A 27,917-nucleotide genomic window follows, 5' to 3' on the forward strand; every position below is an offset into this window, starting at 1 on the left:
TCATACTGGAAGTCCTTGTTGATGCATTATGGCAAGAAAAGGAAATAAAAGGTATACAGACTGGGAAGGAAGAACTAAAACCATCTTTATTCACATGTGACTTTATCATCTATGCAGAAGATCCAAAAGAATTGATGAAAAAACTGGAACCAATAAAAGATTATAGCAGGGTTGTAGGATTTAGGTTAATATACAGAAATCAACTGCTTTCCTATATACTAGCAATGAACAAGTGGAGTTTGAAATTAAAAACACAGTAGCATTGGGTGGCTCGGTCGGTTAAGCATCCGACTTCGGCTCAGGTCATGATCTCACGGTCCGTGAGTTTGAGCCCCGCGTCGGGCTCTGTGCTGACAGCTCAGAGCCTGGAGCCTGTTTCAGATTCTGTGTCTCCCTCTCTCTCTGCCCCTCCCCTGTTCATGCTCTGTCTCTCTCTGTCTCAAAAATAAATAAATGTTAAAAAAAAATTAAAAAAAAAAACACAGTAGCATTTACATCGGCACCCCCAGAAGTGAAATGCTTTGGTATAAATCTAACAAAACATGTACAAGATCTATATGAGGAAAAACCACAACACTCTGATGAAAGATATCAAAGAAGTAACTAGATGGAGAGGCATTTCATGTTCGTGGATAGAAACACTCGATATCGTCAAGATGTTGGTTCTTGCCAACTTGACGTGTAGACTCAATGCTGTTCCCTTCAAACTCCCAGCATGTTATTTGTGCCTATTGACAAACTGATTCTAAAGTTTAAGTGAGGGGCAAAAGACACAGCATAGCCAACTCAATATTGAAGGAGAACAAAGAAGACTGAGGCTACCCAACTTCAAGACTTAAAGCTACGGTCATTAAGCTACAGTAATTAAGACAGTGTCGTCATGGCAAAAGAATAGACAAGTAGATCTCTGGAACACAGAGAGGGCCTAGGAATAGATCCCCACAAATGATCTGACCATCAACTGATCTTTTCCAAAGAGTGAAAGTACAGTGAAACAAAAGATGGTCTCTTCAGCAAGTGGTGCTGAACAATTGGACATCCACATCCAAAAAAGAAAAAAATTATATAGAGAGACACAGACCTTACATCCTTCACAAAAATTAACTCAGAATTGACCATAGATCTAAATGCAAAACCCAAAACTATAAAATTCCTAGAAGATAACACGTTAGAGAAAACTTAAATGATCTTGGGTATGGTGATGACTCTTTCAGATACAACGCCAAGGGCATGACCCACGAAAGAAAAAACTGATACGCTGGACTTCATTAAAACTAGAGCCTCTGCTCTGTGAAAGACAATGTCAAGAGAGTGAGAAGCCACAGACTTAGAAAACGTATTCGCAAAAAGACACAGCTGCTAAAGAACTGTTAAGGAAAATATACACAAAACTCTTAAAACTCAACAATGAGAAAACAAACGGCCTGATGAAAAAATGGGCACAAGGCTTGAATAGACACCCGACCAAAGAAGATAATACAGGTTGCAAATTTGTATATGGATTTGTATTTGTATATGCTCCTTATGTCATCAAAGGAATGCAGATTAAAACAACAATGAGGTACTATTACACGCTATTAGACTAGCCAAAATCGGGAACACTGACACCACCAAATACTGGGGAGGATGTGGAACAATAGGAACTCTCACTTATGGCCGGTGGGAATGCAACATGGTGCCACCGCTTTGGAAGCCAGTTGGTATTTTCTTACAAAACTAAACCTCCTCTTAGCACAGGATCCAGTGATTGTGTGCTTCATATTCATCCAAAGGAACTGAAAACTTACGTCCATGCAAAAATCTACACACAGATGTCTACAGCTGCTTTATTCATAATTGTTGAAACTGGGAAGCAACCAAGATGCCCTTCAGTAGATGAATGGATAAACTGTGGCCCATCCAGAGAATGGAATAGTATTCAGTGCTGAAAAAATAAAAGAGCTATCAAGACATGAAAAGACATGGAGAAACCTTAAATACACATTACTAAGTGAAAGAAGCCGAACTGAAAAGGCTACATACTGTGTGGTTTCAATTATATGACATTCTGGAAAAGGCAAGACTGTGGAGACAGTAGAAGGATCAGCGGTTGCCAGGGGTGAGACTGGGGAGGGATGAAAAGGCAGAGCACAAAGATTTTACGGCAGTGAAAGCCTTCCACTATATTATAATGATGGATACCTATCTATACATTTGTCCAAAACAGATAGAATGTATAACACCAAGAGTGAACCCTAATGTAAACTATGGACTCTGGGTGATGATGATGTGTCAGTGTAGGTTCATCAGTTGTAACAAATGTGCTACTCTGGTGAGGGATGCTGATAACGGAGGAGGCTATGCATACGTGGGGGTCAGTGAATGCACTGGAAATCTTTGTACTTTCAATTTTTCCGTGAACTTAAAACTGCTCTAAAAAGATTAAGTCCTTAAAAAACAAACAAGCAAAATGGTCAAAGGACTCCTTCAAACAATTCAGACGAGATCTACTAATTCCCAATAATCATACAACTTTTTTTTTTTTTGATAGTGCACATGCATACACAATAGGGGAGGGGGCAAAGGGAGAGAGAAAATCTTTTTTTTCCTTTTTACATTTTTAATTTATTTTTGATAGACAGAGACAGAGCACAAGTGGGGGAGGAGCAGAGAGAGACGGAGACACAGAATCCGAAGCAGGCTCCAGGCTCCGAGCTGTCAGCGCAGAGCCTGATGCGGGGCTCGCACCCACGAACCGCGAGATCATGACCTAAGCCGAAGTCGGACACTTAACCGACTGAGCCACCCAGGCATCCCAAATGAGGTATACTTTTACCAGTGGGGCGACTGAAATCTAAATGATTCAAAATAGGAAGTGTCGACAAGGCTGTGGAACAAACGGAAGTCTTGCATTTGCTTATAGGAATGTAAAAATCACTTTGGAAAATGGATTGTAGGTTCTCATAACATTAAAGACACACTTATCCTGTAATGTAATGTAAAGACACACTCCTTGTTATTTACCCAAGTTAAATGAAAACATGTACATTGAAAGACGGGCCCATTAATATTCATAACAGTTTCATTCGCAATTGCAGAAAACTTAAAATCACCCCATATCCATCGGTAGATGAGAAAAATTGTGGCATATTCATTTAATGGTGTCATACTCCAAAATGAAAATGATTGCTGATACATGCAGTGACATTTCTGACCCTCACACGCTTCTTATTGAACAGCAGACGACTGACAAAAGAGTACATAGCGTATAATTCCATTAAAACGAGTTCTAGAACAGTCTGAATGAATCTATGGTGGTGACAGATAAGGTGATAGAAATCAGGTCACCAGTCCGGTTGGGTGAGTGTGGACAGTGTCCCCATCGCACTTTGCGGGATAAAAAAATTTTTTTTTTATCATGACTAGAGATGCTTACATGAAATGATGGAGGTGTTAACACGTCCTCAAAGCATGCACTTAAAATCCGTGTATTTTATTGTGTATAATTTAATATAAATTATGTAGAGTTGAAAAAAATTAAGGGAATATGAGGCAAAAGTGAAGATGATTTCAATCAGTAGAAATAACAAAAATTTCAACAATTAAGAGATCAAATAGAAATAACGAGCCTTTATCATTTACAGAGTGAAAACAAATGTGGAATTAAAAGGCCCAGAGACGGCTCGGAGACAGGATGAAATGGTGACTGGTTGAGCTTTAGGCACTTTTTGCCTTCGCAAGCACTTTCCTCCTTAAAAATATCAAATATCATATTTTATGACCACTTTGGTATAAAGGCAGATATTTTGTTAACTATTAAAAAATTTTTCAGCTTTTTTTTTTTCAGCTTTTATAAGAAGTTAGAACGTTGTCGTGTGTTCCTAGCCCAACTGTCAGGTCCATGGGAGAAGTTTTCCCCCACCTCCCCACCCTCTTTCTCCCACCTCCACTCCCCCAACCCCTTTCTCCCCCCCTACAACCCCCCACCCACACCCTGTTCAGGATCCCAGGTAGTCTTCTGTCTTCTGTCCCTTAGCAGGGTGGAGAGGAGTTTGGCACTTTTAAACTCTTTCAGGGGCGCCTAGGTGGCTCAGTCGGTTAAGCATCCGACTTTGGCTCGGGTCATGATCTCATGGTTCCTGAGTTCGAACCCCGCATCAGACTCTGTGCTGATAGCCCAGTGCCCGGAGCCTGCTTCGGGTTCTGTCTCTCTCTCTTTCTCTCTGCCCCTCCCCAGCTTGTGCTCTGTCAAAAATAAACGTTTAGAAAATTAAAAATAAAACTCTTTCATATGTCAACTTTGGTAAAAACCTAAGTAATGCATTCTGCAAGGATCTACCTAACAGTGGTGATGTCAGGGAAGTACAAAATCCCGGTGACTTTTACCATTTTGTTCATCCCTCAAAATAATTTCTTCCCCCAATAGCCCTCCAGATTCTCATTTCAAGCAAGTATTGCGTAAACACACTCCTTCAGTGAGGACGTACACATAACGAGTACGGTCTGAAACAGTTGTGTGACCTAAGCGCTTCGTGTGGCTACAGCCGACTGTCCGCACGCTACAGAAGCTTCGAGAAACCAGGCGAGCAACGGTCGTTGGCCTCGCGCGCGCTTGCGCGAGGTCCCACAAGCCCCGCCCCCCTCGCTATAAGTTTCCTCGCCTCGCCCCCTCCGCCGCCCATTCAGTCTTCGGTTACAGGTCCCGGAGGCAGGACCGCAGCCGCAGCTCCGGCCTCGGTGGTGCTGGTCGGCACCTGTCCCTCTCCCGCTTTTCCGCCTCTGCCCTCAGTCGAGGCAGGGGCGGCTTCTCTTCCTCCAGGTTAGTGGCAGGCAGTAAAAACCAGGCAGGCTCTCCGGTGGTGATTGCTGTTACGGTACTTCGTGAACTCCTTTCCCGTAGTGTGAACTCCCTCTCCCCATTAGGTGTTGATTAACATATTACATTTTAGGAATTTAAGGAAATCTAAAAGGAAAAAAAAAAATCCCCCTCAATCTGTAACACACCGTGCTGAAACGCCCGGGGCGTTGCAAAGATCAGAAAAGGGAACGACCGTTAAAGGGTACAGGCTAGAGGCCTAAATCGCCCCGGGGCTAGGCGCGTCGGGGTCCGACCCTGACCGGAAGGGAGTCCTGGACGGGACCAGGTTCAGCGCACCGCAGTCGACGCCCCTCCCCGCCTCGTAGGGCGCTCCCGATTGGCCGGAACCGGCATCCCGGAAGTGACATCAGCGCCAGGCGTTTCTGCCTCCCGGCGGAGCCGCGGTGCGTCTCTTCCCGTGCTCCGCCCCTCCGCGCACCAAAACAAGAAGGCGGCGGGGCGGAGCCTGCGTTCGGCCGACGCCGCGCGCGGGGGAGGGGCGGGGCCTCGGCGTGCGGCGCTGCCGGGTTGGGTGGCCGGGTGGGAACGGAGGCGCTCGGGTGCGGGCCCGCACATCCGCCCTCGGCCGACTGTTGAGCCGAGGCATGGAGGTGGGCTAGCGGCCGAAGCGAGGCCGAGCGGGGTGAGGAGAGCGCGGCGGGCTCGAGGCTGTGGGCCCGGCGGGCGTGAGGTGCGCGCGGGGCCGCGTGGAGTAACCGTCGCGGCGCGTCAGGCCCGGGCGGCGGGTGGGGGAGGGGCGGCGCGGGGGGGGGGGCGCTTTCCTCGGGGGGGGGGGGTCAGCGACGCGAGGGGGGCGGGGACAGCCCGCCCCCTGGTGCCTCCTGCACCCCGGGGTCCCGGGCGTCTGGATCCCCGCCCTGTCCCCCGCCGTTGTCTCCTCCGCGGTGTCGTGCGAGCTGCTTTTGGCCCGGACACTGCGTAGTTCCTTTGGGGGATGAGCCGGGGGCTCGCCGGAGAAAGCCCCGTCCTGCTGCCCCGGGGTCCTCCTCCCCCTCGGGAGAGAATGCTGCTCCGGGATGGCTCCCCCGAGTCCTCCCCTCCCCACCTGAAGGCGCTGGAGCGCAATGCCCGGGGGGGGGGTGGGGGGGGGGCTTTGTCCGCCGCCCCGCCTCTCGGGGCTGCGATGGGCCCGAGACGGGCTCGGCGCGCAGGACACCGGGTGCGGGGCTGGTAGGGGAAGAACCTCCCCCGTTAGGAGCAGGAGTGCTCCGGTTGGAGTGGCGGACACGAGTTCCGGGCCGAGGGCTGAATCTACCCGCTGGTGGTGATTTGGGGGCTGTTTGTCGAAGTGCCCAGCCGTTCCGTGCACGGGGACAGCGAGCGTCCTGTGGGCTCAGGAGCGCAGTTGCACCACTTCTGCAGATTTGGGTGCTCACGGGCAGGCTGTCTGAGCCTGAGCCGCTTGTCCGATTGGTACCGTCTGGCCCGACTTCATAGGGTGGACGTGAATGAAACCCGGATGGAGTATAAAAACCACTTCATCAGTTTTGTTCCTTTTCTTCCCCCTCGCCCGTCCTGTTTCAGAAGTGTTCTTTTGGGTCCAGAGTCTGGGTATACATGAGTGCAAATCCTCACCCATTCACAAATAAGCCTAGGAATCTCCACGGAGAGGATCACTTCTCTGTAGACCGTTAGCCCAGGTAATTATTTTTTAAGCCAACATCTAAGATGGTCTTCAATCCCTGAATAGGTGTCAGGCACCGGAGTAAAAATATGCAAAGCAGATCCGTGCTCCAGACCCACCATTGGTGGGGAGGCAGCAAATGTGTGGTAGAGGTGGGAGACAAAAAGTGGACAGCTCGACTCAGCGCAGGCAAGTGCCCTGAGATGTGCAAAGTCCTGAGAGGGTAGGAGCGTCAAAGTGGAAGGGGGGATGGGTCGGATAAGCCCTCAGATGTGATGACGTACAGGGATGGATTGCACACGGGAGGCTCTCAGATTTTCTCAGAATCACTGCTGAGGTGTTTTTAAAAAACTGAATCTGAGTTGTATTTATCTCATCTTTTTTTGAAGTTCCTTTGCTGAGTCTGATGTGCGTTGAGGGTTGAGCGCCAGGCAGAGCTGCAAAGGTTGGGTGTTGAGTGCGAGCTTCTCTGAAAGCAGGAAAGGCCAAACACCCTGCCCCATTTTAGGAAGAGCAAGGGGGGGGGGGGCGGGGAACCGCGAGAGATGCCGAAGCCCGATAACGGAGGGCCTTCTGCAGTGAGGTCAAAAAATGTGAATTTTATCCCGAAACTGGGGGAGTTCAAAGGTCAGTTTTTGCTTTCCCCTTCCGCAGTATGCTGGGGGAAGAATTGGTGGTGGATGAAATAAGAGCCAGAAGCATTATTTATTTAGGCTTCTGCAATCCAGACAAATGGTGAAAATATATCCTATTAAGGGGATGGCAGCGTCGCTGGGAATAAAGCGTAGATACAATTAAGGAGGGAGACTATGGAATTGAAGATGGGTGCCAAGGGAGGACATCAAAAGAATGCATGGTCAGAATTTTTAGATGCTTTAGAGGAGCCAGAGAAAAACTCTGTTGGATTTGGTGATACAGAGATGACTAGGGACTCTGGGAAAACATGCCGTGAAATGTAAGGGTAGAAGCCAGATTGCCAGGGAGCTATTAAGCAGACAAATCCACATTACTTTTGCAAGACGTTTAGCTCGGTAAGGTAGAGGAAAGTGATTGTCGTTTGAGGTGTTTGGCCAGCTAATACTGAGAAATGATGTCCCCAAGGCAGGTCTTTGGAAAGTCGGTCTCTAGCCCTGGGGAAGCGTCCTGTGTTAGTGACGAGTCCGTTCTCTTTCTGAGGCTCCGAGGGTGGCTCTTAACGTCTGTTCTGCAGCCTGAGGAAGGTTCCTCGGGCACCACCATCTGTGGCTCAGTCGTAGTTCCAAGCAGTTAAAATCGGATGAAATGAACAACACTCAGGCCTTGCAGAAGGACTGAGTTGGGCAAAAACTTCAAGGATTTATGGTCATCTACCAACAGATTTTCTCCCAAAAGAAAAACTACTTTATATATATATACCCCATTTAGATGCTCGGGCCAATGATAATTTTAGATTTGGGGGTGTAACCACCCATTTATGGCCTTTGCAGAGGAATCTGGAAACACTTTCTGTTGTTGACATGCTCTATAGCACTGTTTTCTGTATTCTAGACTCCGTGGTACTCATTTGTTATATGGCAAGCAAGAAAACTTAGTTCTGCTTTCTGGGGTGTGGAAGGAAATAGGCTAGCTCTGTGAGTGAGTGAAATACCGAAGTCTCCTTAATGTTCTTAGTAGAAAGTTTCTTTCTTTTTTTTGAACTGCTAATTATTTTAAAGTCACAGCATTTTATTTGTACTTCAGACCCTAATTTTTTTTTTCAAAGTTTTCGATTGACTGCAGAAATCCTGCTTGAGGCAAGTGAGGTTTGAGAATTCTCCAGAGTTTCACTTTCTGTTCTTAGATCTGCTTCTCAGTTCACTCCCCACACTGAAATAGATCACTGGAAAAAACAGTTTGTGAAGACTTTTAACTTATAATACTATGATATTGGCCTTTTAGAGTTAACACACTCTGCTTTGAAAAACATAATTTTGTATTCTGCAAAGCTAATGTGTTACTTGGTATTCCCTAGTTTGCAGCCCCCTTGCACAGGGTGGGTATTAGTAAAATCTAATGGAATTAGAATTAGTGTTTAGGAAAGGGCAGGATTCTCCAGCTGAGCCAGCATGCTTTTTTTTTATTTTTCAAATGAGGATTGTGTAACTCATTTTTTTGCTCTTCAGGAAACTCCTAATCTAGGATGTAGTGAGCTTTTCTTCTAAATGGGTTTCCATACCTCCTTTTGAGTGTTGTTTTCTGTGTGTTTTCTAAATGTCCATTTCTGTATGTCGTCCTTAGCTTTAATGTTGAAAGCCACCCTGAGTTCTTTTTAGAAGGGTGAAGAAAGCGTACAATGAATAGTTAATCTTAAAAATTCACAAGACAGATGCACGTATTCGATTTTACTTATGCGTTTATGTATAATTACTTAATCATGGAAGTAAGAAGAAAATAAGGGATTTTTTTTGAAAACCAGCTTATTTTAGGATCTGGCATTGCGCCAAAAAAGCCTCAGCAGTGAAATAAAATTTCCGTCAAGGTGTCATTGATTTCCCGTTAGCAGACGTTTTGCGCTCTTCAATTTTATGATGATGATGCATTTGAAAACGTCACGCTGCTGGGTTTCTGTACCCAGGTATTCAATGACTTGGGTCATTTTTCTTAATCTTTTATTGTTTCTTCTCCCTCCCTGAGAGGAAACTTTAGACCTTTCTACCGCATGCATTTCCCCTTAATTTTAAACCACCAATACATTGTATATCCCTTTATGTACTTTAGGCATCTTTGTGCTTTACATATTTTAAAAAAAAAAAAAAAAGATTTTTTTTTTTGTGTCCCACTAACCAGTTTTCATCTTGAGGATGATTTCACCCCTGATGACAATGCATGAGTTAGGTCCATCCACTTAGGAGACAGGCTTAGTTTTTAGTATACAGTCTGCAGTGGGGGTTGTAACTTTTTCCCCTTGAAGCTTGTGTCTTACGTCCGTTGGATAGTTCACTTCCATCCGTCTCTGAAGATCAGGCTCATTAGATATTTTCCTGGCCCAGTTCCCAATGACTGATCATTTTCATAGGAAAGAAGACTTGCTTCCTTCCTCCTGGGTGTGGTTTTCTTCCTTTTGTTACAGACTGGCTGACAGCTGTTTAGATCTTTTTGACTTTGGGCCGGTGGGTGTTTCTCCTGGGTTGCGGGTTTTGGGGTAGCTAGCATACTGTCCAGAGCAGAAGTTCCTTCCTCAGTACCTCACGTGGGGGGCTGTCAGCTCCTGTGATGTTAACCCTGATCACTTGGTTGAGGGTGTGTTTGCCAGGTGTGTCCCTGTAGTGTTACAGTATCTCCCTTTCCACACCCTCTCCATGGGCCTTGTGTCACCAAGTCCGGCCCACACTCAAGATGGGGTGGGGTTAAGCTCCGCCTCTGGGAACCCAGAGCGTCTATATGTATCGTTGCGAGTTCTTCTGCGCGTCCGGTTGGTCCCCCATCTTTTGTTCATTCATCCAGTCGTTTCTGTCTGTACGGATTCATGTGTGTCTAGACTGAGGGTTAGAATCCACAGACTGCAGTGGGTGTTTTGGTTTTTGTTTTTGATCAAATTGTCTCAGCTTTGGCCATCCAGAGCTCTTTCGGGTTGGCCCCTGTGTTCCTGTGACATGCCCGAGCCCTTTTGTGTTTTGAGTACTTTGAGGTACGTCCAGGCTCACCGCGTGTCCTTGTTGAGCCGTAACACACTGCTTACTGATTGTGAGCTTTGTATTTACTTTCACCTCCATTTAGTGTGCGATGCAAATACAGCGTCTTCTCTTTATTACACCTCGTTGGAGCTGGAGAGCTCTTGGGATTTGGGCTTCCGTCCTGTTTGCTCATCCACAGGGTTTCGTGCTGTTTGTAGTGCTGATGAACCTCTGCCTCGTTAGTACGTCTTCATTTAAACCTCCGACACCTGTGCTTCTTGGGCTTTTCGCTTGTTTCCTGGGACCTTCCTGTTTGCTCTTTTTGAGACTAGGATTTGGACAATTATTCTATCTGGACCCTTTCTCGTGAGTTTGGATGCTGGAGTCTCTGGTATTACCACACAGACAGAAGGTGGGAGAGCTCAAAGATTGTACTTAGTAGCAACAGGTTGTTAACATTTTAGCTGTTACAGTTGACAGCGCATTGACGAGCAGTGCAGCGGTTCATGCACACGTATGTGCAGATTCATGCGTCTGTACTTTCTAACCCAGACAGAGGTCTCTGAGTTTTTGTGACTGGTGTGGATCAATGCTTCCGGATTTTTAGGTCTCCATGGATTTCTCGAAAACATGTCTTCGAGGAATGTGAAAGGTTCCCTTAACTTTTGACTTGGCTCCAGTACATCACGAGAACACTCCAAAAGCTATACTTTGAAAGCACTGGTACGTCTTTGTCTCCGTGGTTCAACGTCAGTACCACGTGGTCTTGAGCTTCCTGTGTAGCACATCCGTGTGTTGCATGCTGGTGGGTTTGGATTGCTTTGGTTTGGTTTTTGTATTAGCAAAGTGCTTTCGTTTCCTCGTATTTCTTACGTGCCAAAGATGAAGTTTTTAAGAGGAGGCTCAGATTTGAGTTGACCCAGTTGGTAAGCCTGCCGGCGGACCATTCTTGAGGTGGCGGGGGCACATTCTGAGTCGAAGGGGAGGGTCACACGGAAAGGCCCGAAGTGTCATTTTTCGGGAGTCTTCACGTGTCGTCTTTTCTGCGTACAGGGGCAGAATGAGCACATGTTGTTGGTGTACGCCCGGTGGTATTTCCACCGCTGACTTCCTCAAGCGCTATGCGTCCAGGACCCACGCCGGGGAATTTCAGACGGCCGACGAAGACCTCTGCTACTGCCTGGAGTGTGTGGCCGAGTACCACAAAGCACGCGACGACCTGCCCTTCCTGCATGAGGTAACGTGCGCCGGGTGGACGGTACGCTTCAGAGCTCGATAACTAGGGGGACGAGAAACCCGAACTCGGCTGGGTGCGTTCGGGAAACAGGATTGACTGATGAGACGGAATTAAAACCTCAGCCGACTTTCGTGATCCCTCGCTTTCAGTCATTGGGATCTAAAACAATTGGATGAGATGATGTATGGGGTTTTTTTGTTTTTTGCTTCCAGTTTGTTCTTTACGTCCGTATATCTGACAGTGTTACATCGTTTTTTTTCTTGTTTTTCACGCCCGTGTATTTGACAGTGTCTGAATGGCTTGGGTTATTTTTTTATTGGTGATTCTTTTTTTCTCTTTTCATTTTTTCACGGGTACGTGGTGCAAACTTCTTTTTTTTAAAAATTTTTTTAAATGTTTTATTTATTTTTGGGAGACAGTGGGAGCGGGGAGGGGCAGAGAGAGAGAGGGAGACACGGAATCTGAAGCAGGTTCCAGGCTCTGAGCTGTCGGCACAGAGCCGGACGCGGGGCTTGAGCCCTCGAACCGTGAGATCATGACCTGAACCGAAGTCGGACGCTTAACCGACACCCAGGCGCTCCTCGTTCCCTTTTAAATAGCTGATAAAGCATAGTGCTATATTTATAGTAAAACTTTATGAAAGCGGTTTTTACACACCTCGTGTCATATGTGCCTCATACATCATAAAAGTGGCCACGTTTAGTGACTTTTCTTCAAATGAATCTAATGTGGTAGTCTACTTCTTGAAACTTCTGAAGTTTTATACTTAGGGGAAGGCTTTCTAAAAAGATCGTGACATCCAGTATTTTTGGATAATGAGATATAAAGCTTACCTCCCCCTTTTCTTTCTCTATAGGTTTTGTGGGAATTAGAAACCTTACGTCTCATAAATCATTTTGAAAAATCCATGAAGGCAGAAATCGGAGACGATGATGAATTGTACATAGTAGACAACAATGGAGAGGCACAGCTGTTTGACTTCACTGGCCAAGACTTTGAAAATAAGCTTCGAGTTCCTCTTCTTGAAATCCTGAAGTATCCGTATCTGCTTTTACACGAGCGTGTTAGTGAGTATCTTGGGTGTTCTACAAGTTTAATCAGTCTTATTTTAAGAATTGCAGGAACTCCGTTTTACCTGTATTGAACATCCGTTAAACAGATCATTAAGATACTTCATCTTTTTTCCCAACATTTTGTTGATAGAAGTTTCCATACGCGGAGAAAAGCCAGTGATCAGGTGAACACCGCGGACCCACCACATAGATTCTGCAGTTGCTCACATCTTGCTGTATTTGCTTTATCACACATTTACTCCTCTGTCCATTCAGTTAGTTTTCATTCTTGTAATTTGTCCACAGCAGAGTTCCTCAACGTTGACACCATGGATGTTTTGGACTGGATGCTTCTTTGTTGTGGGCGCTGTGCTGTCCATTGTGGGATGTTCAGCAGCCTCCCCGGCCCCTACCGCCTAGATGCCAGCAGCCCTCTGCTCCCCCCGCTGCCCCTCTTAGGACAGCCAGACTGTGTCCACCTAGTGCCACGTGTCCCTGCAGCGTGGAGAGGGCAGGGCAGGGGAGAGGCAGAATCGCCTCTGGTTGAGAACTACTGGTCTGTAGTAATTTTTGTTGATTATTACGGCATGGCATATCATGGCTGCCTGAACTTAGGTCATTTATATTTGTATTTCTTAATGTGAATCTCATAAAAGTGAAGACGTTACATGATCTGTCCAATCTAACAAAATAGCAGTACCTTTTTTTTTTCTTTTCCAAATAACAATACCTTTAAATCATTTAGTATCTAGTCCGTATTCAAAGTTTCCCAGTACTTGCAAAATGTGGTTTTGGCTGCTTTGTTTAAGAATCCATTCAGGGACTACTGTTGCATTGGCTCATATTTTGTACATATTTTTGAATACAAAGTAGTCTTTTTATACATACACAAAGAAACTTTTTTTTTTTTTTTGCTATAGCCTTGACTTACTGAGACCATATAGTTGCCCTGTGAAATAATGCACTTCCTGGATTTTTCAGATTGCTTCCTGGTGATGTTATTTCACGTCTTTATTCTCTGAATTTTCAGTAAACTGAAAAGCACATCTAAAGATTTGGTTAGATAAATCAATTCTTTCTAAATAAACTGTAAGTAAATTGTGTTTAACGTGTTAACAGGTCCGTTTTCAAACATTTATTAATGAATACTACATCCAAGAAAAGTACATAAATGGTGAGTTTTTACAAACTGGACACACCTATGTAGCCAGCACCCAGATCAAGAAACAAAACGTCAATACCCAAGAGCTTCCTTCCTGCTTTTCCAGTTATCGACACTCTTCCACAAAAGCCATCCACTGTTGCTGACAATATTCTTTGAACTTTGACAAAGTAAAGTTGATTCATTAGGGGTAGGGTAAAGGTATGAGTCTGTTCAAGACACTTCTTTTTGTGTTTTTTATTTTTTAGAGAGAGAGAGTGAGCAAGCGAGCGCACAAACAGTGGAGAAGGGGCAGAGGGAGAGGGGGAGGGAGGGAGGGAGGGAGAGAGAGGGAGAGAGAGAGAGACTCTCAAGCAGGTTCACGGGGCTTGATCCCAGGACTCTGGGATCATGACTTGAGCCGAAATCAAGAGGCAGACGCTCAGCCGCCTGAGCCACCCAGGCGCCCCTATTCACGACGCTTCTGAAAGAGCCGTGTAGACATTTCCATAAAGCAACAGGAATTAGAACAGTCAAGCAGGGGTGGACTTGTGGAACAATATAGACTCCAGAAATAAACCAAGAATATTTGGGGAGCTTAGTGTTAGATGATGGGAGCACGTCAAAGCAGTGGAGAAAGTGAATTATTCAGTAAACGAGAGTAGGACACAATAGCCATTTGGGGGAAAGGCTCACTTTGTCACGCCAGCACCAAGTAAAGTCCATGTGGATCGAAATGTAAAATGCTGATGGAACTGGACTTAAAATCATACTTTTGAGAAGATATCCTATGGATATAATTGTGCTAATTATGCCAAGGATAAGAAAAAAAATATATGTATACCGGTAAAGTCACAGTAGTTCATAGGAGCACACTGTGATGAATCACACAAGATTAGTCTTTCAGGCAAGTAAATACTGTCGTTGAACTTACGTTATCAGCATTTTTATGCCTCATTTGAGAAAAAAAAGGAAAAGAACAACTTTTTATTTACTTACAGAACAACCGAAGGAGCCAGATTCAGGGACTCTTGATAAGTTGATAAGGTTTATGTCTCATATTTACTGTCTTGTTTTTTTTATTTAGATGAATTATGTGTTGAAGCACTTTGTCGGATGGAACAAGCTAATTGCTCCTTTCAGGTTTTTGACAAACATCCAGGCATTTATTTGTTTCTGGTCCATCCCAATGAAATGGTGAGTATGAGTGGTAGGCGATGAAAGGATATATTTTATTTTTGCACATAGAGTCGTAATAGAGGATTTCGGTGTGTATTTTGTCTAAAATATTGAACCGTTAAAAATGTATAATCACACCCCTCAAAAGGTAAGCGTTTCTCGGGACCAGCAGTGCAGCAGAAACACCACGTGATAAACGGTGGAAACCTCTATGTCTGGGTGGCTCTTGGTAGCTGAGCACGCAGTTTCCGCCGGATGACAGTAGCTCCGGGTGTAGTCCAGGAAAGGCCGAGAACCAGAGTCCGGGCCTGTGCACAAAGTAGACTCTCCCCTGCCTGTGAAAGAAAGCTGACAGTACGGCCAGATGCTCTCCGGCACTGGCCTTCTAGAGCCACATAGCAACAGGGGAAGGAGGTCCAGCCGGGCACCCAGGACCCGGGCCAGGCACTCAGATGCTTCACGACTGAGTCTGCAGGGCCCCTCCCTGATGCGACTGGTGGTTGGCAGCCCGAGCTGCTGATGCTAGACCGGTGCCGGATGAGGGACACGAGAGAAAGAAGAGTTGAGAAGGTAGCGTAAGAACTTAATACAAAGTTGGTTGGATGCTGTGGTAAAGCTTGTTAATAAAAGCAGCTAAGTTCGAAGAAAGTGAATCTATCAATAATAACTTGGACGGGGTAGTCACAACGTGATGGGGTTGGCAGGCAAGATGTGAGAGCGTGTGGGCTAGCTTTTCATCTTGTTAAGGGCGGAGCTAGGTAATGAATTACTTCAGAAGGTAAAAAAAAAAATGCGTTAGAAGAAATAGAGAAACATGGTTCATACAGATAAACAGGTTTAAGAATATCAGTGTTTAACATAAGTGGGCTGAATTTGTCAGTGAAGACACAGATTAGATTGAATTACAAAAGAAAATCCGTGGTTTTGTTTCCAAGAGAAACACCTAAAACTTAAGGTGCAAAAAGGTTGAAGGAAAAACAATCAATAGGCAAATACTGACCTAATCAAAGCTGGTGGAGCTATTGTTTTTTTTTAATTAATTAATTAATTTATAAAATTGTACATCCAAGTTAGTTAGCATCTAGTGCAATAAGGATTTCAGGAGTAGATTCCAGTGATTCATCCCTTATGTATAACACCCAGTGATCGTTCCAACAGGTGCCCTCCTTAATGCCCCTTGTCCATCTGGCCTATTCCCCCCACCCACAATCCCTCCAGCAACCCTCTGTTCTCTGTATTTAAGAGTCTCTTATGTTTTGGCCCCCTCCTTGTTTTTATATTCTTTTTGTTTCCCTTATGTTCATCTGTTTTGTATCTTCACTCGTATGAGTGAAGACATATGGTATTTGTCTTTCTCTGACTAATTTTGCTTAGCATAATACCCTCTCATTCCATCTGTGTTCTTGCAGATGGCCACATTTCATTCTTTTTGATTGCCGGGTAATACTCCATTGTATGTATCTTGTTTATCCATTCATCCGTTGACGGACATTTGGGCTCTTCCCATACTTTGGCTATTGTCGATAGCGCTGCTATGAACATGGGGGTGCACGTGCCCCTTCGAGACAGCATCCCTGTATCCCTTGGATAAATATCTAGTGGTACAGTTGCTGGGTTGTTGTAGGGTAGTTCTCGTCTTAATTTTTTGAGGACCCTCCATACTGTTTTCCAGAGTGGCTGCCCCAGTGTGCATTCCCACCAGCAGGGCAAAAGAGAGCCTCTTTCTCCGCATCCTCGCCAACATCCTCTTGTTGCCAGAGTTGTTAATGTGAGCCATTCTGACAGGGGTGAGGTGGTATCTCCTTGTGCCTTTGATTTGTATTTCCCTGATGATGAGTGATGTGGAGCATTTTTTCATGTGTCGGTTGGCCATCCGGATGTCTTCTTTGGAGAAGTGGCTATTCATGTCTTTTGCCCGTTTCTTCACTGGATTATTTGTTTTCTGGGTGTTAAGTTTGGTAAGTTCTTTATAGATTTTGGATGCTAACCCTTTATCTGATATGTCATTTGTAAATATCTTCTCCCATTCCGTCGGTTGCCTTTTTAATTTTGCTGGAAGCTGGTGGAGCTATTGTGTTATATCAAATAAAATAGACATTTGGACAGGGGGATAAGGTTACTGTACAATAACAAAAAACACAATTTATCGAGACTGTAGTGTTTTTAAACAAGTAATATGTGGCTAAAATAGTCTCAAAATAAATGATGCAGTTATTGGTAGAACTGTAAGAAGATATGGTGGATTCATTACTGTAGGAGATTTCACTGTACTCCTCTTCCACATTGATGAATCAGTAGACAAGAAAAACAAAAGCCCAACAAGGAATGGAATATGTATACAAGGCAGTATACAAACAGAACCTAATGGGTATATATGTGAGCTGGGCATCTAACCATTTTTTCAAATATACATTAAACGATAAAAGTGATCACGTTCTAATTTGTGATAAATATTACATGTTTCAACACATTGCAAGGACTTAGCGTTGGCATCGTCCCTCTCGTGATCTCTGATCATAACACAATTTAGATAGAGGTTAATGAAAAGATAAATGAGTTTCCATATTTTGAAAGTAGCACATGCTAAAAAAGAAGTCATTAAGACTTAAGCATACCCAGAACTGAATTTTAATGAAGATGCCGCATTAAAAAATTGTAGGATGTGGCAAAAGAGTGCTTTCAGGGAAATTTATATCTTTAAGTAATTGTGGAAAAGAAGAAAGCCTCAAAATTAATGAGCTGATTATTCCTCTTAAGAAGCTAGGGAACAATGGAATAAAAAAGAAAGTAGAATGAAGGAGGTAATTTCCGGATGTGAACTCACTTACGCCTCACAGCAGCCCAGTGAGGCAGGTAATGTATAGAGGAGGAAACCGAGTCAGACTTGGCCACAGCCAGCCAGGCTAGTGTGGGGTGACTGGGTGTCATACAGGCAGCCTGGCTCCAGGTCCCCGGGCCTGGTGGTTTTGCTGTTTGCTTTGCTCTCCCTTGATCTGCACTGTCTCAGCCTTTGTCCTTCATGACATTTCTGAAGAGTGCGGTCATCCCTGCCCGTCCCCCCCCCCCCATCAGAATGCTCCTCATTTGGGGTTTGTCTGATGTTTCCTTGTTGGTAGGTTCAGGTTACGCGTTCCAGCTGGAGGACTGCATAGAAGTGATGTTCTGTCCTCAGAGTGTCGCCCTCAGAGGCGCTCCCGTGTCACTTGCTCTTTGTGGTTATGTTCATTTGGGTTAGCCGGTCAAGGTGGTGTCCCATTTCCTCACTGTATAATTTCTGCTTCTTAGCTCTCAGGAGACCACAGAAGGGCCCCGCTCCTCAGCAGAATTTTCTCCCAAATTGAACGTTAACTGAATGGCTTTTGCCTGAATCACTTTTTTTTTTTTTTTAAGATTTGCAAAATCATTTCCCAACCCCGGCACTCTCCACGTTTGCCGGTTAGTCCTGGACATTGGTTCCACTATCATAATCGAGAACTCTTTTCCTTTCTCCCACTTACTTGCCTATTTATTATCAGTATGGACTCATGCATTCCTTTGTATGTTTTCCAAAAGCTTAAAATTGATTACTTATGTTGGCACGGAGCCAGCCCATTCCTGTGTCCTCTAGCTCCGTTTTTCAAACTTCTGGCCATCCACAGTAAAAAAAAAAAAAAAATGGTTTTCATTGGTTACATACACACATATGCATGTGTCAGCTGAACATTTCCTCAAATCCTACTCCTGCGGGATGCACGCTGGTCTTTTTCTGTTTTATTTTATTTAGCTTTTTAAGGTTGGTTGTGATCACTAGGTTTAACTCATAGCCCACAAGAATTTTTAAAATCACTTCCCTTGCTGTATTGCCATTTAGAGGTGACTTTTGATTTCTTTTGAGGCTCCACTTTTTTTTTCCCTCTCAACTTTCTATTATGGAGAATTATAAACATACAAAAGTAGAATGGTGTAATGAACCCCCTTCTGCCCATCACTGAGCTTTCTCAGGTACCAATATGTGATTGATATTGTGTTGCCTTTTGGATTACTTAGAGCAAATCTTAGACATCAGAGCATCTTACCCATAAGATACTTAAATATGTCTCTAAAAGATAAGGGTTTTTTTTTAAAAAATGAAACAATATCACCACTGCACCTAAAGTACTAATTCCTTAATGTCATATTTCTAATCAGTGTTTAAATGGATGGAAGTAATTATCTATCTCATAAATGCTTTTTTAGGGTTTGTTCGAATCAGGATCAAATAGGGTCTAAGTATTGCATCCTTAGTATCTCGTGTCTTTGAATTTTTTTTTTAATCTTTATTTTTGAGCGAGAGAGAGAGAGAGCAGGGGACGGGCAGAGAGAGAAGGAGATACAGAATCCGAAGCAGGCTCCAGGCTACGAGCTGTCAGCAGAGCCTGATGCGGGGCCCGAACTCACCAACCGCGAGATCATGAGCTGAGCCCAGGTTGGACGCTTAACCGACTGAGCCACCCAGGCGCCCCAATATCTAGTGTCTTTTAAAATAGAGAATCCTGTTTTCTTAATTAGGTTCTTGCCGTGCATGGAGAGTTACTTATTGAATGAAGTAACGAACGTGTTGTGCCTTTAGGTTCGGCGTTGGGCTATCCTGACCGCAAGGAACTTGGGAAAAGTGGACAGAGATGATTATTATGATCTGCAGGAGGTTTTGACTTGTCTTTTTAAAGTCATTGAGTTGGGGCTTCTGGAAGATCCAGACATCTACACTTCTTCTGTCCTCGAGAAGGGTAAACTGATTCTTCTGCCTTCGCACATGTACGATACCACCAACTACAAGAACTATTGGCTAGGTGAGTGTCGTTCCTACACGAGTATGACTAGTAGTTTTCTGTCATTTTCAGTGAGTATCTTGCAAAGGAAGTGGTTTCTTGGTGATCTAATGAAGGATCTCATGGTTCCCAATTCTCGTGCTGTCATTAAATTGACTTAGCCATTACATCTCTTGTTTTGAGACTTTATTCTAGAAACCATCTTTGTAAGAGGTGTGTGTTCGAGGGTGGCAAATCTTGTATTTAAAGCAGTACTCGATATAACAAAACCTTGGCGTAGCGATGGACTTTAGTAGGGTTTGATGTAAGATTTCCCCATCTGTAAAATACTTCTTGGTGAAAGAGATACTCGCTTTGGTTTTCAGCAGCTTCTACACTGACTCAAAGTAGGTCTCCCCTGCTTCACTGATTCTGAGTCCTACAGCCACGTGTCCTGTTTGGCAGTGATGAGTTCTCAGAATACGGTGATCTTAAAATTGGAGGCATCTTAGAGTTGAGGAGAAACGAATTGTGTGGTAATCCTCTTTGAAACTGATTTCTAACCAAGTTTGTACCATTTCCCTTTCTCTGTCCAAGTCGGTCTAAAGTCCTGTTACTGGGAGCGGTGGTGTCTGAGTGTCTCAGACCTGAGTGTTGGAGGAAGCGGGTACTGGTTTGCTTCATTTTACTGCCTTGTTACTCTTTTGCCAACTAAGCCGGAGAAAGCCTCCGAACGGTGTCATTTACTCAAGTCAGGAAAACTGTAAATGATCTTACAGGTATTTGCATGTTGCTGACCATTCTTGAGGAACAGGCTATGGACTCCCTGTTGCTGGGCTCAGACAAACAGAATGATTTCATGCAATCAATACTTCACACCATGGAGAGGCAAGCAGATGGTAATAATCTTTATTTGGTAAATGCTTTGGGATGCTGCGATGGGCCCTTTTAGAAACATTAGTGTCATTGCAGGAATTTGGGTGTGTGGCATGGAAAAAGGAATGGACGTGTTTATGGTTCAGTCACAGATTCAGAGTTTTAAATTGGAAATGACCTCGAGAGTTCAATTTCAACACTTTACCTTCATAAAAGATGAGACTGAAGGCCAGGGAAGTTAACTTACTTCTTCACGTTGAAATGCCCAGTTAGTGGTAGAATCAAGACTAGCAAATACCTTTCCAATGACGTGGTAGTTAAAATTGTGGGGAAAGCCTCTCCTGTCCCTCTGTCTTCCTTTTTCCTGGTTCTTCTTCATTTCACCTCTGTTCTCTAGGGTTCCACTGTCCAACATGGTGACTGCTAGCCAAATGTGGCTATGTACGTTTAAATTAATTAAAATTAACTGAAGAATGCGGTCTTCCAGTCTCACGAGCCGTACTTTGAGTGCTCAGTAACCACATGTACCTGGTGGTTGATACTGAACAGTGGGGATAAAGATCATTTCCCTCATCACAGAAAGTATTCTTGGGACAGTGCTGTTCAGATAGTTTACAAGCTAGGGTGTAAAACTCGTAGTAATGTTTATTATTAGACCCTAACTTTCTTTTGCTTGTGGTTGTGTCAGGCTGATCAGGGAGGATCTGTAATGAATGTTTCTAATCTTGATGAAGGAATGAATAGAGATCCAGCATGCCAGATATTACAAAAACATAATGATAATTTTTCTCCCACATTCACTTCTCTTTAGGCAACTCCAATGTGGATATAAACTCAGTTGTGCAAGATTGCAGAAGAACTATATAAATGTTATTCTTTTTTAGTTCGCATAGCTTCTCTTGCTGGGTTATTCTCAGAGTTATTACTAACTTGTTTTCCAGCACTTACTATATTAATAGGTCATTTCTTTGTGCCTTGCCCATACAATTCTGTCTTCTCTGTTAATCCAGTTCCCCTGACTTTCAAAATGTGAGTCATGTGACCTCTCTAAGAAACCTTTCATAATGGTCTTCACCTAATTGATAACTTTGTTCCTTACTTGAGAGCTTACTGGACATAAGACACTGTGTCAGCTGCAGGAAGGGATGAAAAAGTGTATGAGAAGGTCTACACAAATGCCTATGATAAAAAAAAAAAAAAAAAAGTAGAGCTTAAGAGCCTTGAGGAAAATAAAGCAGAAAGTTCTAGAGTGACCAGATAACATCATCAGTAACTGAGTGAGCACTGTGTCAGAACAGGGGGGTAGATCAAATGACCAGGGAACGTTTGATGGAGAGGACACGTTTGAGCTGGGCTGGAAGGACGGATAGGATTTTGCTAGGGGGTGCCAATAGTGAGGGCATTCCGGGTCTTACTTGGGGAGAAGCCAGCTGTCCGTCTGTGCTGTAGACGGGGTATGATTATGGGGGCGTGAAAAATAAAGCTGGAAAGAGACAGTAGAGTAGGATCTTCCAAGTGCATGACTGAGGACTTTGAATCTCCTTGGGAGACATTAAGGAGCAGTCGAAGGCCTTTGAGTAGGCAGTATTTTGCCACTGCACGTCTGATAGGAGGGAAAGAACTGGAGGTGAGAGCTTCTGAGTGATGGGAATTCCTGCCAATTGGATGAAAAGTAGAGAACAAAGCCACGTTGAGATACGGTTGGATGAAGGGTGTGTATCCGCTTAGCCATTAGCTAAGGGATTCGGTCCTTTATCGAAGCCAAATGGCATACAAAATGCAGTTCGAGCTAACCCAGAATTTCCCGTATCACGGGCTTTGTTCAGTAGGAAGGATGTTTCAGGTGTGGCAGACAGGGTGAGAAAGGTGAGTTTGCCTAGACTCTCTCAGTTTGTTCCCCGTTAAAAAATTTCTTGGAGGCATATAGCATTGCTTGGGAAAAAATGCAGAAGGAACTTTAAAATTTACCAGGTTTTTAAAGCCGGTGTGGTTGGTGCCACTTTGCGTTACATGACTTGGTGCTTTGCTTTCAGTTTTGTGGCTCCCCAGATAAAGCAAGCCTAACCCTCAGCCTGCTTTCATGTCTTTGTCTAATCGTTGCGTGATTCAGCAGTTACTTCGTTGTATTTCAGATGATAGCGTGGATCCTTTCTGGCCAGCATTACACTGTTTCATGGTGATTCTGGATCGCCTCGGATCAAAGGTCTGGGGTCAACGCATCGATCCTATTGAGGCGTTTCAGACCATTATCAATAACATGAGCTACAATAGAGAGATCCAAAATATACGGAACAGCTCTGTAAGGTTAGTTGGGTTAACGTGTCAGGATTTTAATGTTTGTTTATTTTTGAGAGAGAGAGAGAGAGAGAGAGAGACAGAGAGAGAATGTGAGTGGGGGAGGGGCAGAGAGAGAGGGAGACACAGAATCCGAAGCAGGCTCCAGGCTCTGAGTTGTCAGCACAGAGCCCGATGTGGGGCTTGAACTCGCAAACCACGAGATCATGACCTGAGCCGAAGTCGGACGCTCAACTGACTGAGCCACCCAGGCGTCTGGTTGTGTCAGGATTTTCACATAGGCTCTGTGAGGAAGTCTGTTGTAACTGACTTAGCAACAGGGTTTTCTCCTTTTTGCTTTTTTTTTTTTTTTTTTAATTTTCTTCATTTCAGTGGTTTCTATTTATTCTTACTACTTTAGGACCAAGTCAGAACCGGAGTCGTATTTGGATGATATGGTGACTTGTAGCCAGATCGTGTACAATTATAACCCTGAAAAGACCAAAAAGGTATGAGGCGTTTCGAGAATTCAGATGGTACTTGCCCTGCCTTTGTAGAGACAACATCGCACCTAATTGGTTGACTTGCTGATTTTATTATACACAGCTGCTCCGAACCAGCTGCTGCATAAGGGGTTTCTGGTTGAATGGATGTATCATGCCCTGTGAAACTGGACTCTTACTACAGGGTGCACCCTTTGGAAGATTAAGGGCAGCTGGGAAGATTGGAAAGGTTGTGGGGTGGGCGGTGGGGGGTGGGGGGGATGAGTGACGGAAAGAAGAACACAGCACGTGCAGGTGTCCTGTCCTCACGAACCCCTGATGTTGACGTTGAACTGTTTTCCATCTCTTTGGGGTATGTGCAGATACATGGGAACCAAAGTAGGAAAACCAAGCAGCGTATTTTCTTGTTTAAAACTGTGTGTTAAGCCCGCCACGAATGGTGCTTGCTTACCCAAATGTCTGTATTTCTTCCATTTTAGGATTCCGGGTGGAGATCAGCCATTTGCCCAGATTACTGTCCTAACATGTACGAAGAGATGGAAACGTTAGCCAGTGTGCTTCAGTCAGATATTGGTCAAGACATGCGTGTTCACAATAGCACGTTTCTGTGGTTCATCCCCTTTGTTCAGTCCCTCATGGATCTTAAGGATTTGGGTGTGGCTTACATAGTAGAGGTGATTCACCATCTGCACTCTGAAGTCAAAGATGTCCTCAACCAAACAGATGCTGTGTGTGACAAAGTTACTGAGTTTTTCCTTCTGATTTTGGTGTCCGTGATTGAACTGCACAGAAATAAAAAATGTTTGCACTTGCTGTGGGTTAGTTCCCAGCAGTGGGTGGAGGCTGTTGTAAAATGCGCCAAGCTTCCCACCACCGCGTTTGCACGGAGTTCTGAGAAGTCATCTGGAAATTGCTCCAAAGGAGCAGCAGTGATATCGTCTCTGTCACTGCATTCGATGCCGTCTAATTCTGTCCAGCTGGCTTGTGTGCAGCTGATCAGAAGTCTCCTTAAAGAAGGGTATCAGCTTGGGCAGCAGACTCTGTGCAAGCGATTCTGGGACAAGCTCAACTTATTTCTGCGTGGGAATTTATCTCTAGGTTGGCAGTTGACTACTCAGGAAACCCATGAGTTACAAACTTGTTTAAAGCAAATTATTAGAAACATAAAATTCAAAGTACCTCGGTGTAGCACTTTTGTGGATCTGACTCCCGTATGTAAAACCCCTCCTGCGTCTTACAATAAAGAAGAAAGTGAACAGACAGGGAAGAAATCTAAAAAAGGCCTGCACTGTCTGGAAAACTCCAGCCCAACATTTTCTAAAGGACCAATGAAAGCTGAGGCATTTCAGATGCCAGAGAATAGATTGGTCAAAGCAAGTAACGCTAGCGAAGAGGATAGTGAGCACACTTACATAAAAGATTTGAAACTAGAAGGCCGTCTCTCAGCAGAGTCATGCATAAAGCAGGGTAGCAACAGGCTTGTCCCGGAAAGAGCTCAAGATGCAGTCAAAACAAGTAAAGGGAAGCAGAAGTCTGTGAAGGAGAATCCTACGGATTCCAGAAATGGTCCGGAAAGGGGATGTGACAGAGGGGTGATAATAGCCGCACGTTCGTTGACTGATTCTGGCACCGACTCTCTGGAGAAGGCGTCCACATCAACTGAGGATTTCTCTTTCAAGGATGATGTTCTTGGCAAAACCTCAAAAGGAAAAACTAAGGGACAGAAAGCTGAAATCTGTGCCAAGTTATCACATGTAATAAAGAAGCAACACAGGAAAAGTACTTTGATCGATGACGGCAATTTAGAGGAAAAACTGACCGTGTCTACCATTGACAGTTTCTTTTCAAGGAAAGATTCAGGAGGTCAGAAAGGGGATGGCTTCATAAACCATCTCTCTTTAGACCCTGATGACGTTCCCGATGATAAAAACGGGGAGCGAAAATCTCAAAACAGTTTATTGCTGAAGAAGAAACAATTCAAGAGCAAAGAGTTAGATATTTTCTCTTCCCATGAAAATAGCTGTCAAATACAGGAATGCCAAGCAGATGGTAAAGATTTGGTCTCGTTTACGGAAATGACCGATACTTGGGTGAAGAAAACGTCTCCCTTCAAAGACCCCGTGACTCTTCTTGAATCGAGAGATAAGGAAGTTGGCAAGAGTACCACCAGTCAGGTGTCTTCTCACTTGAGGGAACAGGTTCCTAGCCTCAGTCCACAGTCCAGCACCTTGACAGATTCCCAGATAGACCGAGACCTCCACAACTTATCTTTGATAGCCCAAGCCAGTGTTATTAAGTTTCCATCAGAGTCAACTCAAAAAAGCTCATCCCAGCTACAAAGAAAAGTAAAAGATAAAAGATGTTTCACAGCTAACCCGAATAATGCTGGAGAAGCCTGCCGGGGCCAGGTGATTATTATTTCAGATTCTGATGATGATGATGGTGATGAAGGGATTCTGGGTTTTGAGAAACACATTAAACGAGATAAAATAGGCATCAAGAAAGAATATCCAGAGGAGCATACTTCAGTAGCTAGTACAAATGTGGAACAGAAGCTAATAAAGGAAGAAGAGGCAAAGTCCCTATTGGAGTTTGAGGAATCGGATTCTCAGTTTTTTGAGTTTGAAAGTCCACATGAGGTGTTTTCAGTTTGGCAAGATCAGGAACCAGACAACAAGAATTCAGTTCAAGAGGATGAAAACAATTCACGTCTGACTCACATAAACGATGTCACGAATGATTGGGGTTACGATACAGATTATGTATCTGAAGAGGTTATTAAGAAAGTAGCAGAGGGCATTGAAAAACACACAGAACCACAGAGTGGTAGTTCTGTCGGGGAATTTTGTGAAACTGAAGTGAAAAAACGTAAGAGAAAACGATATGAAAAACCTGTAGCTGAAGATCCTCTGAGGCCTTCACCTTCTGAGAGAAATGAGGACCAGTCTGATAACGAGAGAGGTCTGACTGAAAATGATCTTAAAAGTATAGAGCTGAGGTCAAGTTCCAGGTCGAATCTTCAAAGAGGCACTACAGATTCACTAAAGAAGTCTTCTCCAAAGCTTCGTACTTACTCCAAACCCGTTAGGAGAGTCCCGCATTCTAAAACTAAGAAAACACATTCAGATACCAAAAAAGGGCAGAATAAAAGTTCGAATTACATAAGTTGTAGGACGACTCCTGCTATAGTCCCACCAAAGATACTTCGCCAGTGCCCTGAACCAGCTTCAACTGTTGAAAAACTTGGTCTGAAAAAGGCTCCTCGTAGGGCATTCGATTTATCTCAGCGATCTCTAGGGTATTTAGTTCAGTTACGGGACCATGGCAAAACCGTGGGAGTGGTTGATACCAGAAAAAAGACTAAATTAATTTCTCCTCAGACTCTCTCTGTCAGAAATAATAAGAAACTGTTGACAAGTCAAGATCTTCAGTCGCGAAGGCAGGCGAAACACAAATCAAAGCAGAAGAGGCAAGGCTCTCTGGGTTCTGAAAGCAGAGCTCCTACAAGAGCAGGGCTGCGTTCAGCACAGAATCCTGACACTCTCGTCCCAGAATCCGGTAGCTCAGATTGTCGTGCTAAAGGAGGCGTCGAGGTGGGTGCTAACAATACTGGGAAGCCATCAATAAAACGCGCGTCTTCTGAACCAGAACCCGTGAAAACGAAACGTGTTTCTCAGGTGGCTGATGATCCTTGCCTTTCGAACCAGTGCGCTTCTGTTGTGTTAAATGGAAGAAAAGCAACACATGAAGCCATTGTCTCTACGTCAGCTGACCCTTTAGGTGGAGGCGACCTAACAGAACATCGTTTAGAGTTGACCGCTCTGAAAGAGGGAGAGCCCAGATCCAACAGTGACTCGGAAGATGAGAATATATTTCTAACCCAGCACGATCCCGCAGATATGGATTTATGTTCACAGATGGAAAATGGTAACGAGAAACTCATTGAAATAGTTCATGGAAAAGATACAGCTCTGATGGAGGAAGAATCTTGGAGCAGCACAAAATGTAAGTACAAGGATTGTGTCGAAGCCGCGCAAAACCAGGGTGAATACTGCTCCAAACACTGCGAAGCTAAAGCAGTGGATGAAGATGTGTTTCGTAAACCGGGCTTGCCCCCCTCTGCGTCCAAGAGACCCTCCACTGCCAAGGTCTTTAGCTCAAGTAGTACTTCACGAATTGCTAATCTTTCGAAGTCTTTGGAAAGTACCTCCGCACCGCCACCGGCTCTCAAACAGAAGTCAAACGGGGTACCATCTGTTTTGAAAGTCCCACAGCCAGCCTCTGTGTTGTCTCCAAAGCCAGTGGGTGAGGTGAAGAGTTTTTCTGATGTTCTCCGTCCTCAGACTCTGAATAATTCCAACAGGCAAGGTTACAAGCTTACCTTTGGCGAAAGCAGATCTTTTTCAGCTTCCTCTGCGGTAAACGTTCTCTTGTCCTCACAGTCTATCTCAGACACCTTTGTTAAAGAGGTCTTAAAGTGGAAGTACGAAATGTTTGTGAACTTTGATCAGTGTGGGCCCCCCACCAGCCTTTGTCAGTCCATCTCAAGACCGGTGCCTGTCAGATTTCAAGATTGTGGAGATTATTTCAATGTTTTTTTCCCTTTGATGATACTGAATACTTTTGAAACGGTAAGTATGTTTTAATTGTCTACCTGCCCAGACTTTGAAGTTGCCGCTTTTTTTTTTTTTTAATGTCGGTAGTAATTAGAGTACAGTTAAAATAACTGATCTCATTTTGATTTAGATGTAGCTCTTAGATTGTAATGTTGAACG

The 27,917-nt window shown here is 44.3% G+C and overlaps 1 protein-coding gene across 10 annotated transcripts in view; it reads left to right on the plus strand.

Moving 5' to 3' along the window:
* Window positions 1–4,650: 4,650 nt before the first annotated feature.
* The window catches only part of SETX (senataxin), a 62,012-nt gene continuing 38,745 nt past the window's right edge, over window positions 4,651–27,917 (plus strand). For 2 of the 10 annotated variants that reach the window (XM_027035463.2, XM_027035468.2), the window contains exons 1-9: window positions 5,352–5,528; window positions 11,168–11,351; window positions 12,208–12,418; window positions 14,632–14,741; window positions 19,312–19,531; window positions 20,269–20,388; window positions 22,498–22,669; window positions 23,061–23,148; window positions 23,622–27,773. In XM_027035463.2, the coding sequence (XP_026891264.1) occupies window positions 11,175–11,351; window positions 12,208–12,418; window positions 14,632–14,741; window positions 19,312–19,531; window positions 20,269–20,388; window positions 22,498–22,669; window positions 23,061–23,148; window positions 23,622–27,773 (5,250 nt within the window). In that variant the 5' untranslated portion in view covers window positions 5,352–5,528; window positions 11,168–11,174. Of the gene's footprint in view, window positions 4,799–5,329; window positions 5,529–6,382; window positions 6,499–10,721; window positions 10,838–11,167; window positions 11,352–12,207; window positions 12,419–14,631; window positions 14,742–19,311; window positions 19,532–20,268; window positions 20,389–22,497; window positions 22,670–23,060; window positions 23,149–23,621; window positions 27,774–27,917 lie in introns of those variants that run through there. The other 8 variants (XM_053204452.1, XM_053204454.1, XM_027035464.2 and 5 more) reach the window with 8 other exon arrangements.

Source organism: Acinonyx jubatus, chromosome D4 (assembly GCF_027475565.1).
Source record: "Acinonyx jubatus isolate Ajub_Pintada_27869175 chromosome D4, VMU_Ajub_asm_v1.0, whole genome shotgun sequence".
In the NCBI taxonomy this organism is placed as follows: Eukaryota; Metazoa; Chordata; class Mammalia; order Carnivora; family Felidae; genus Acinonyx; species Acinonyx jubatus.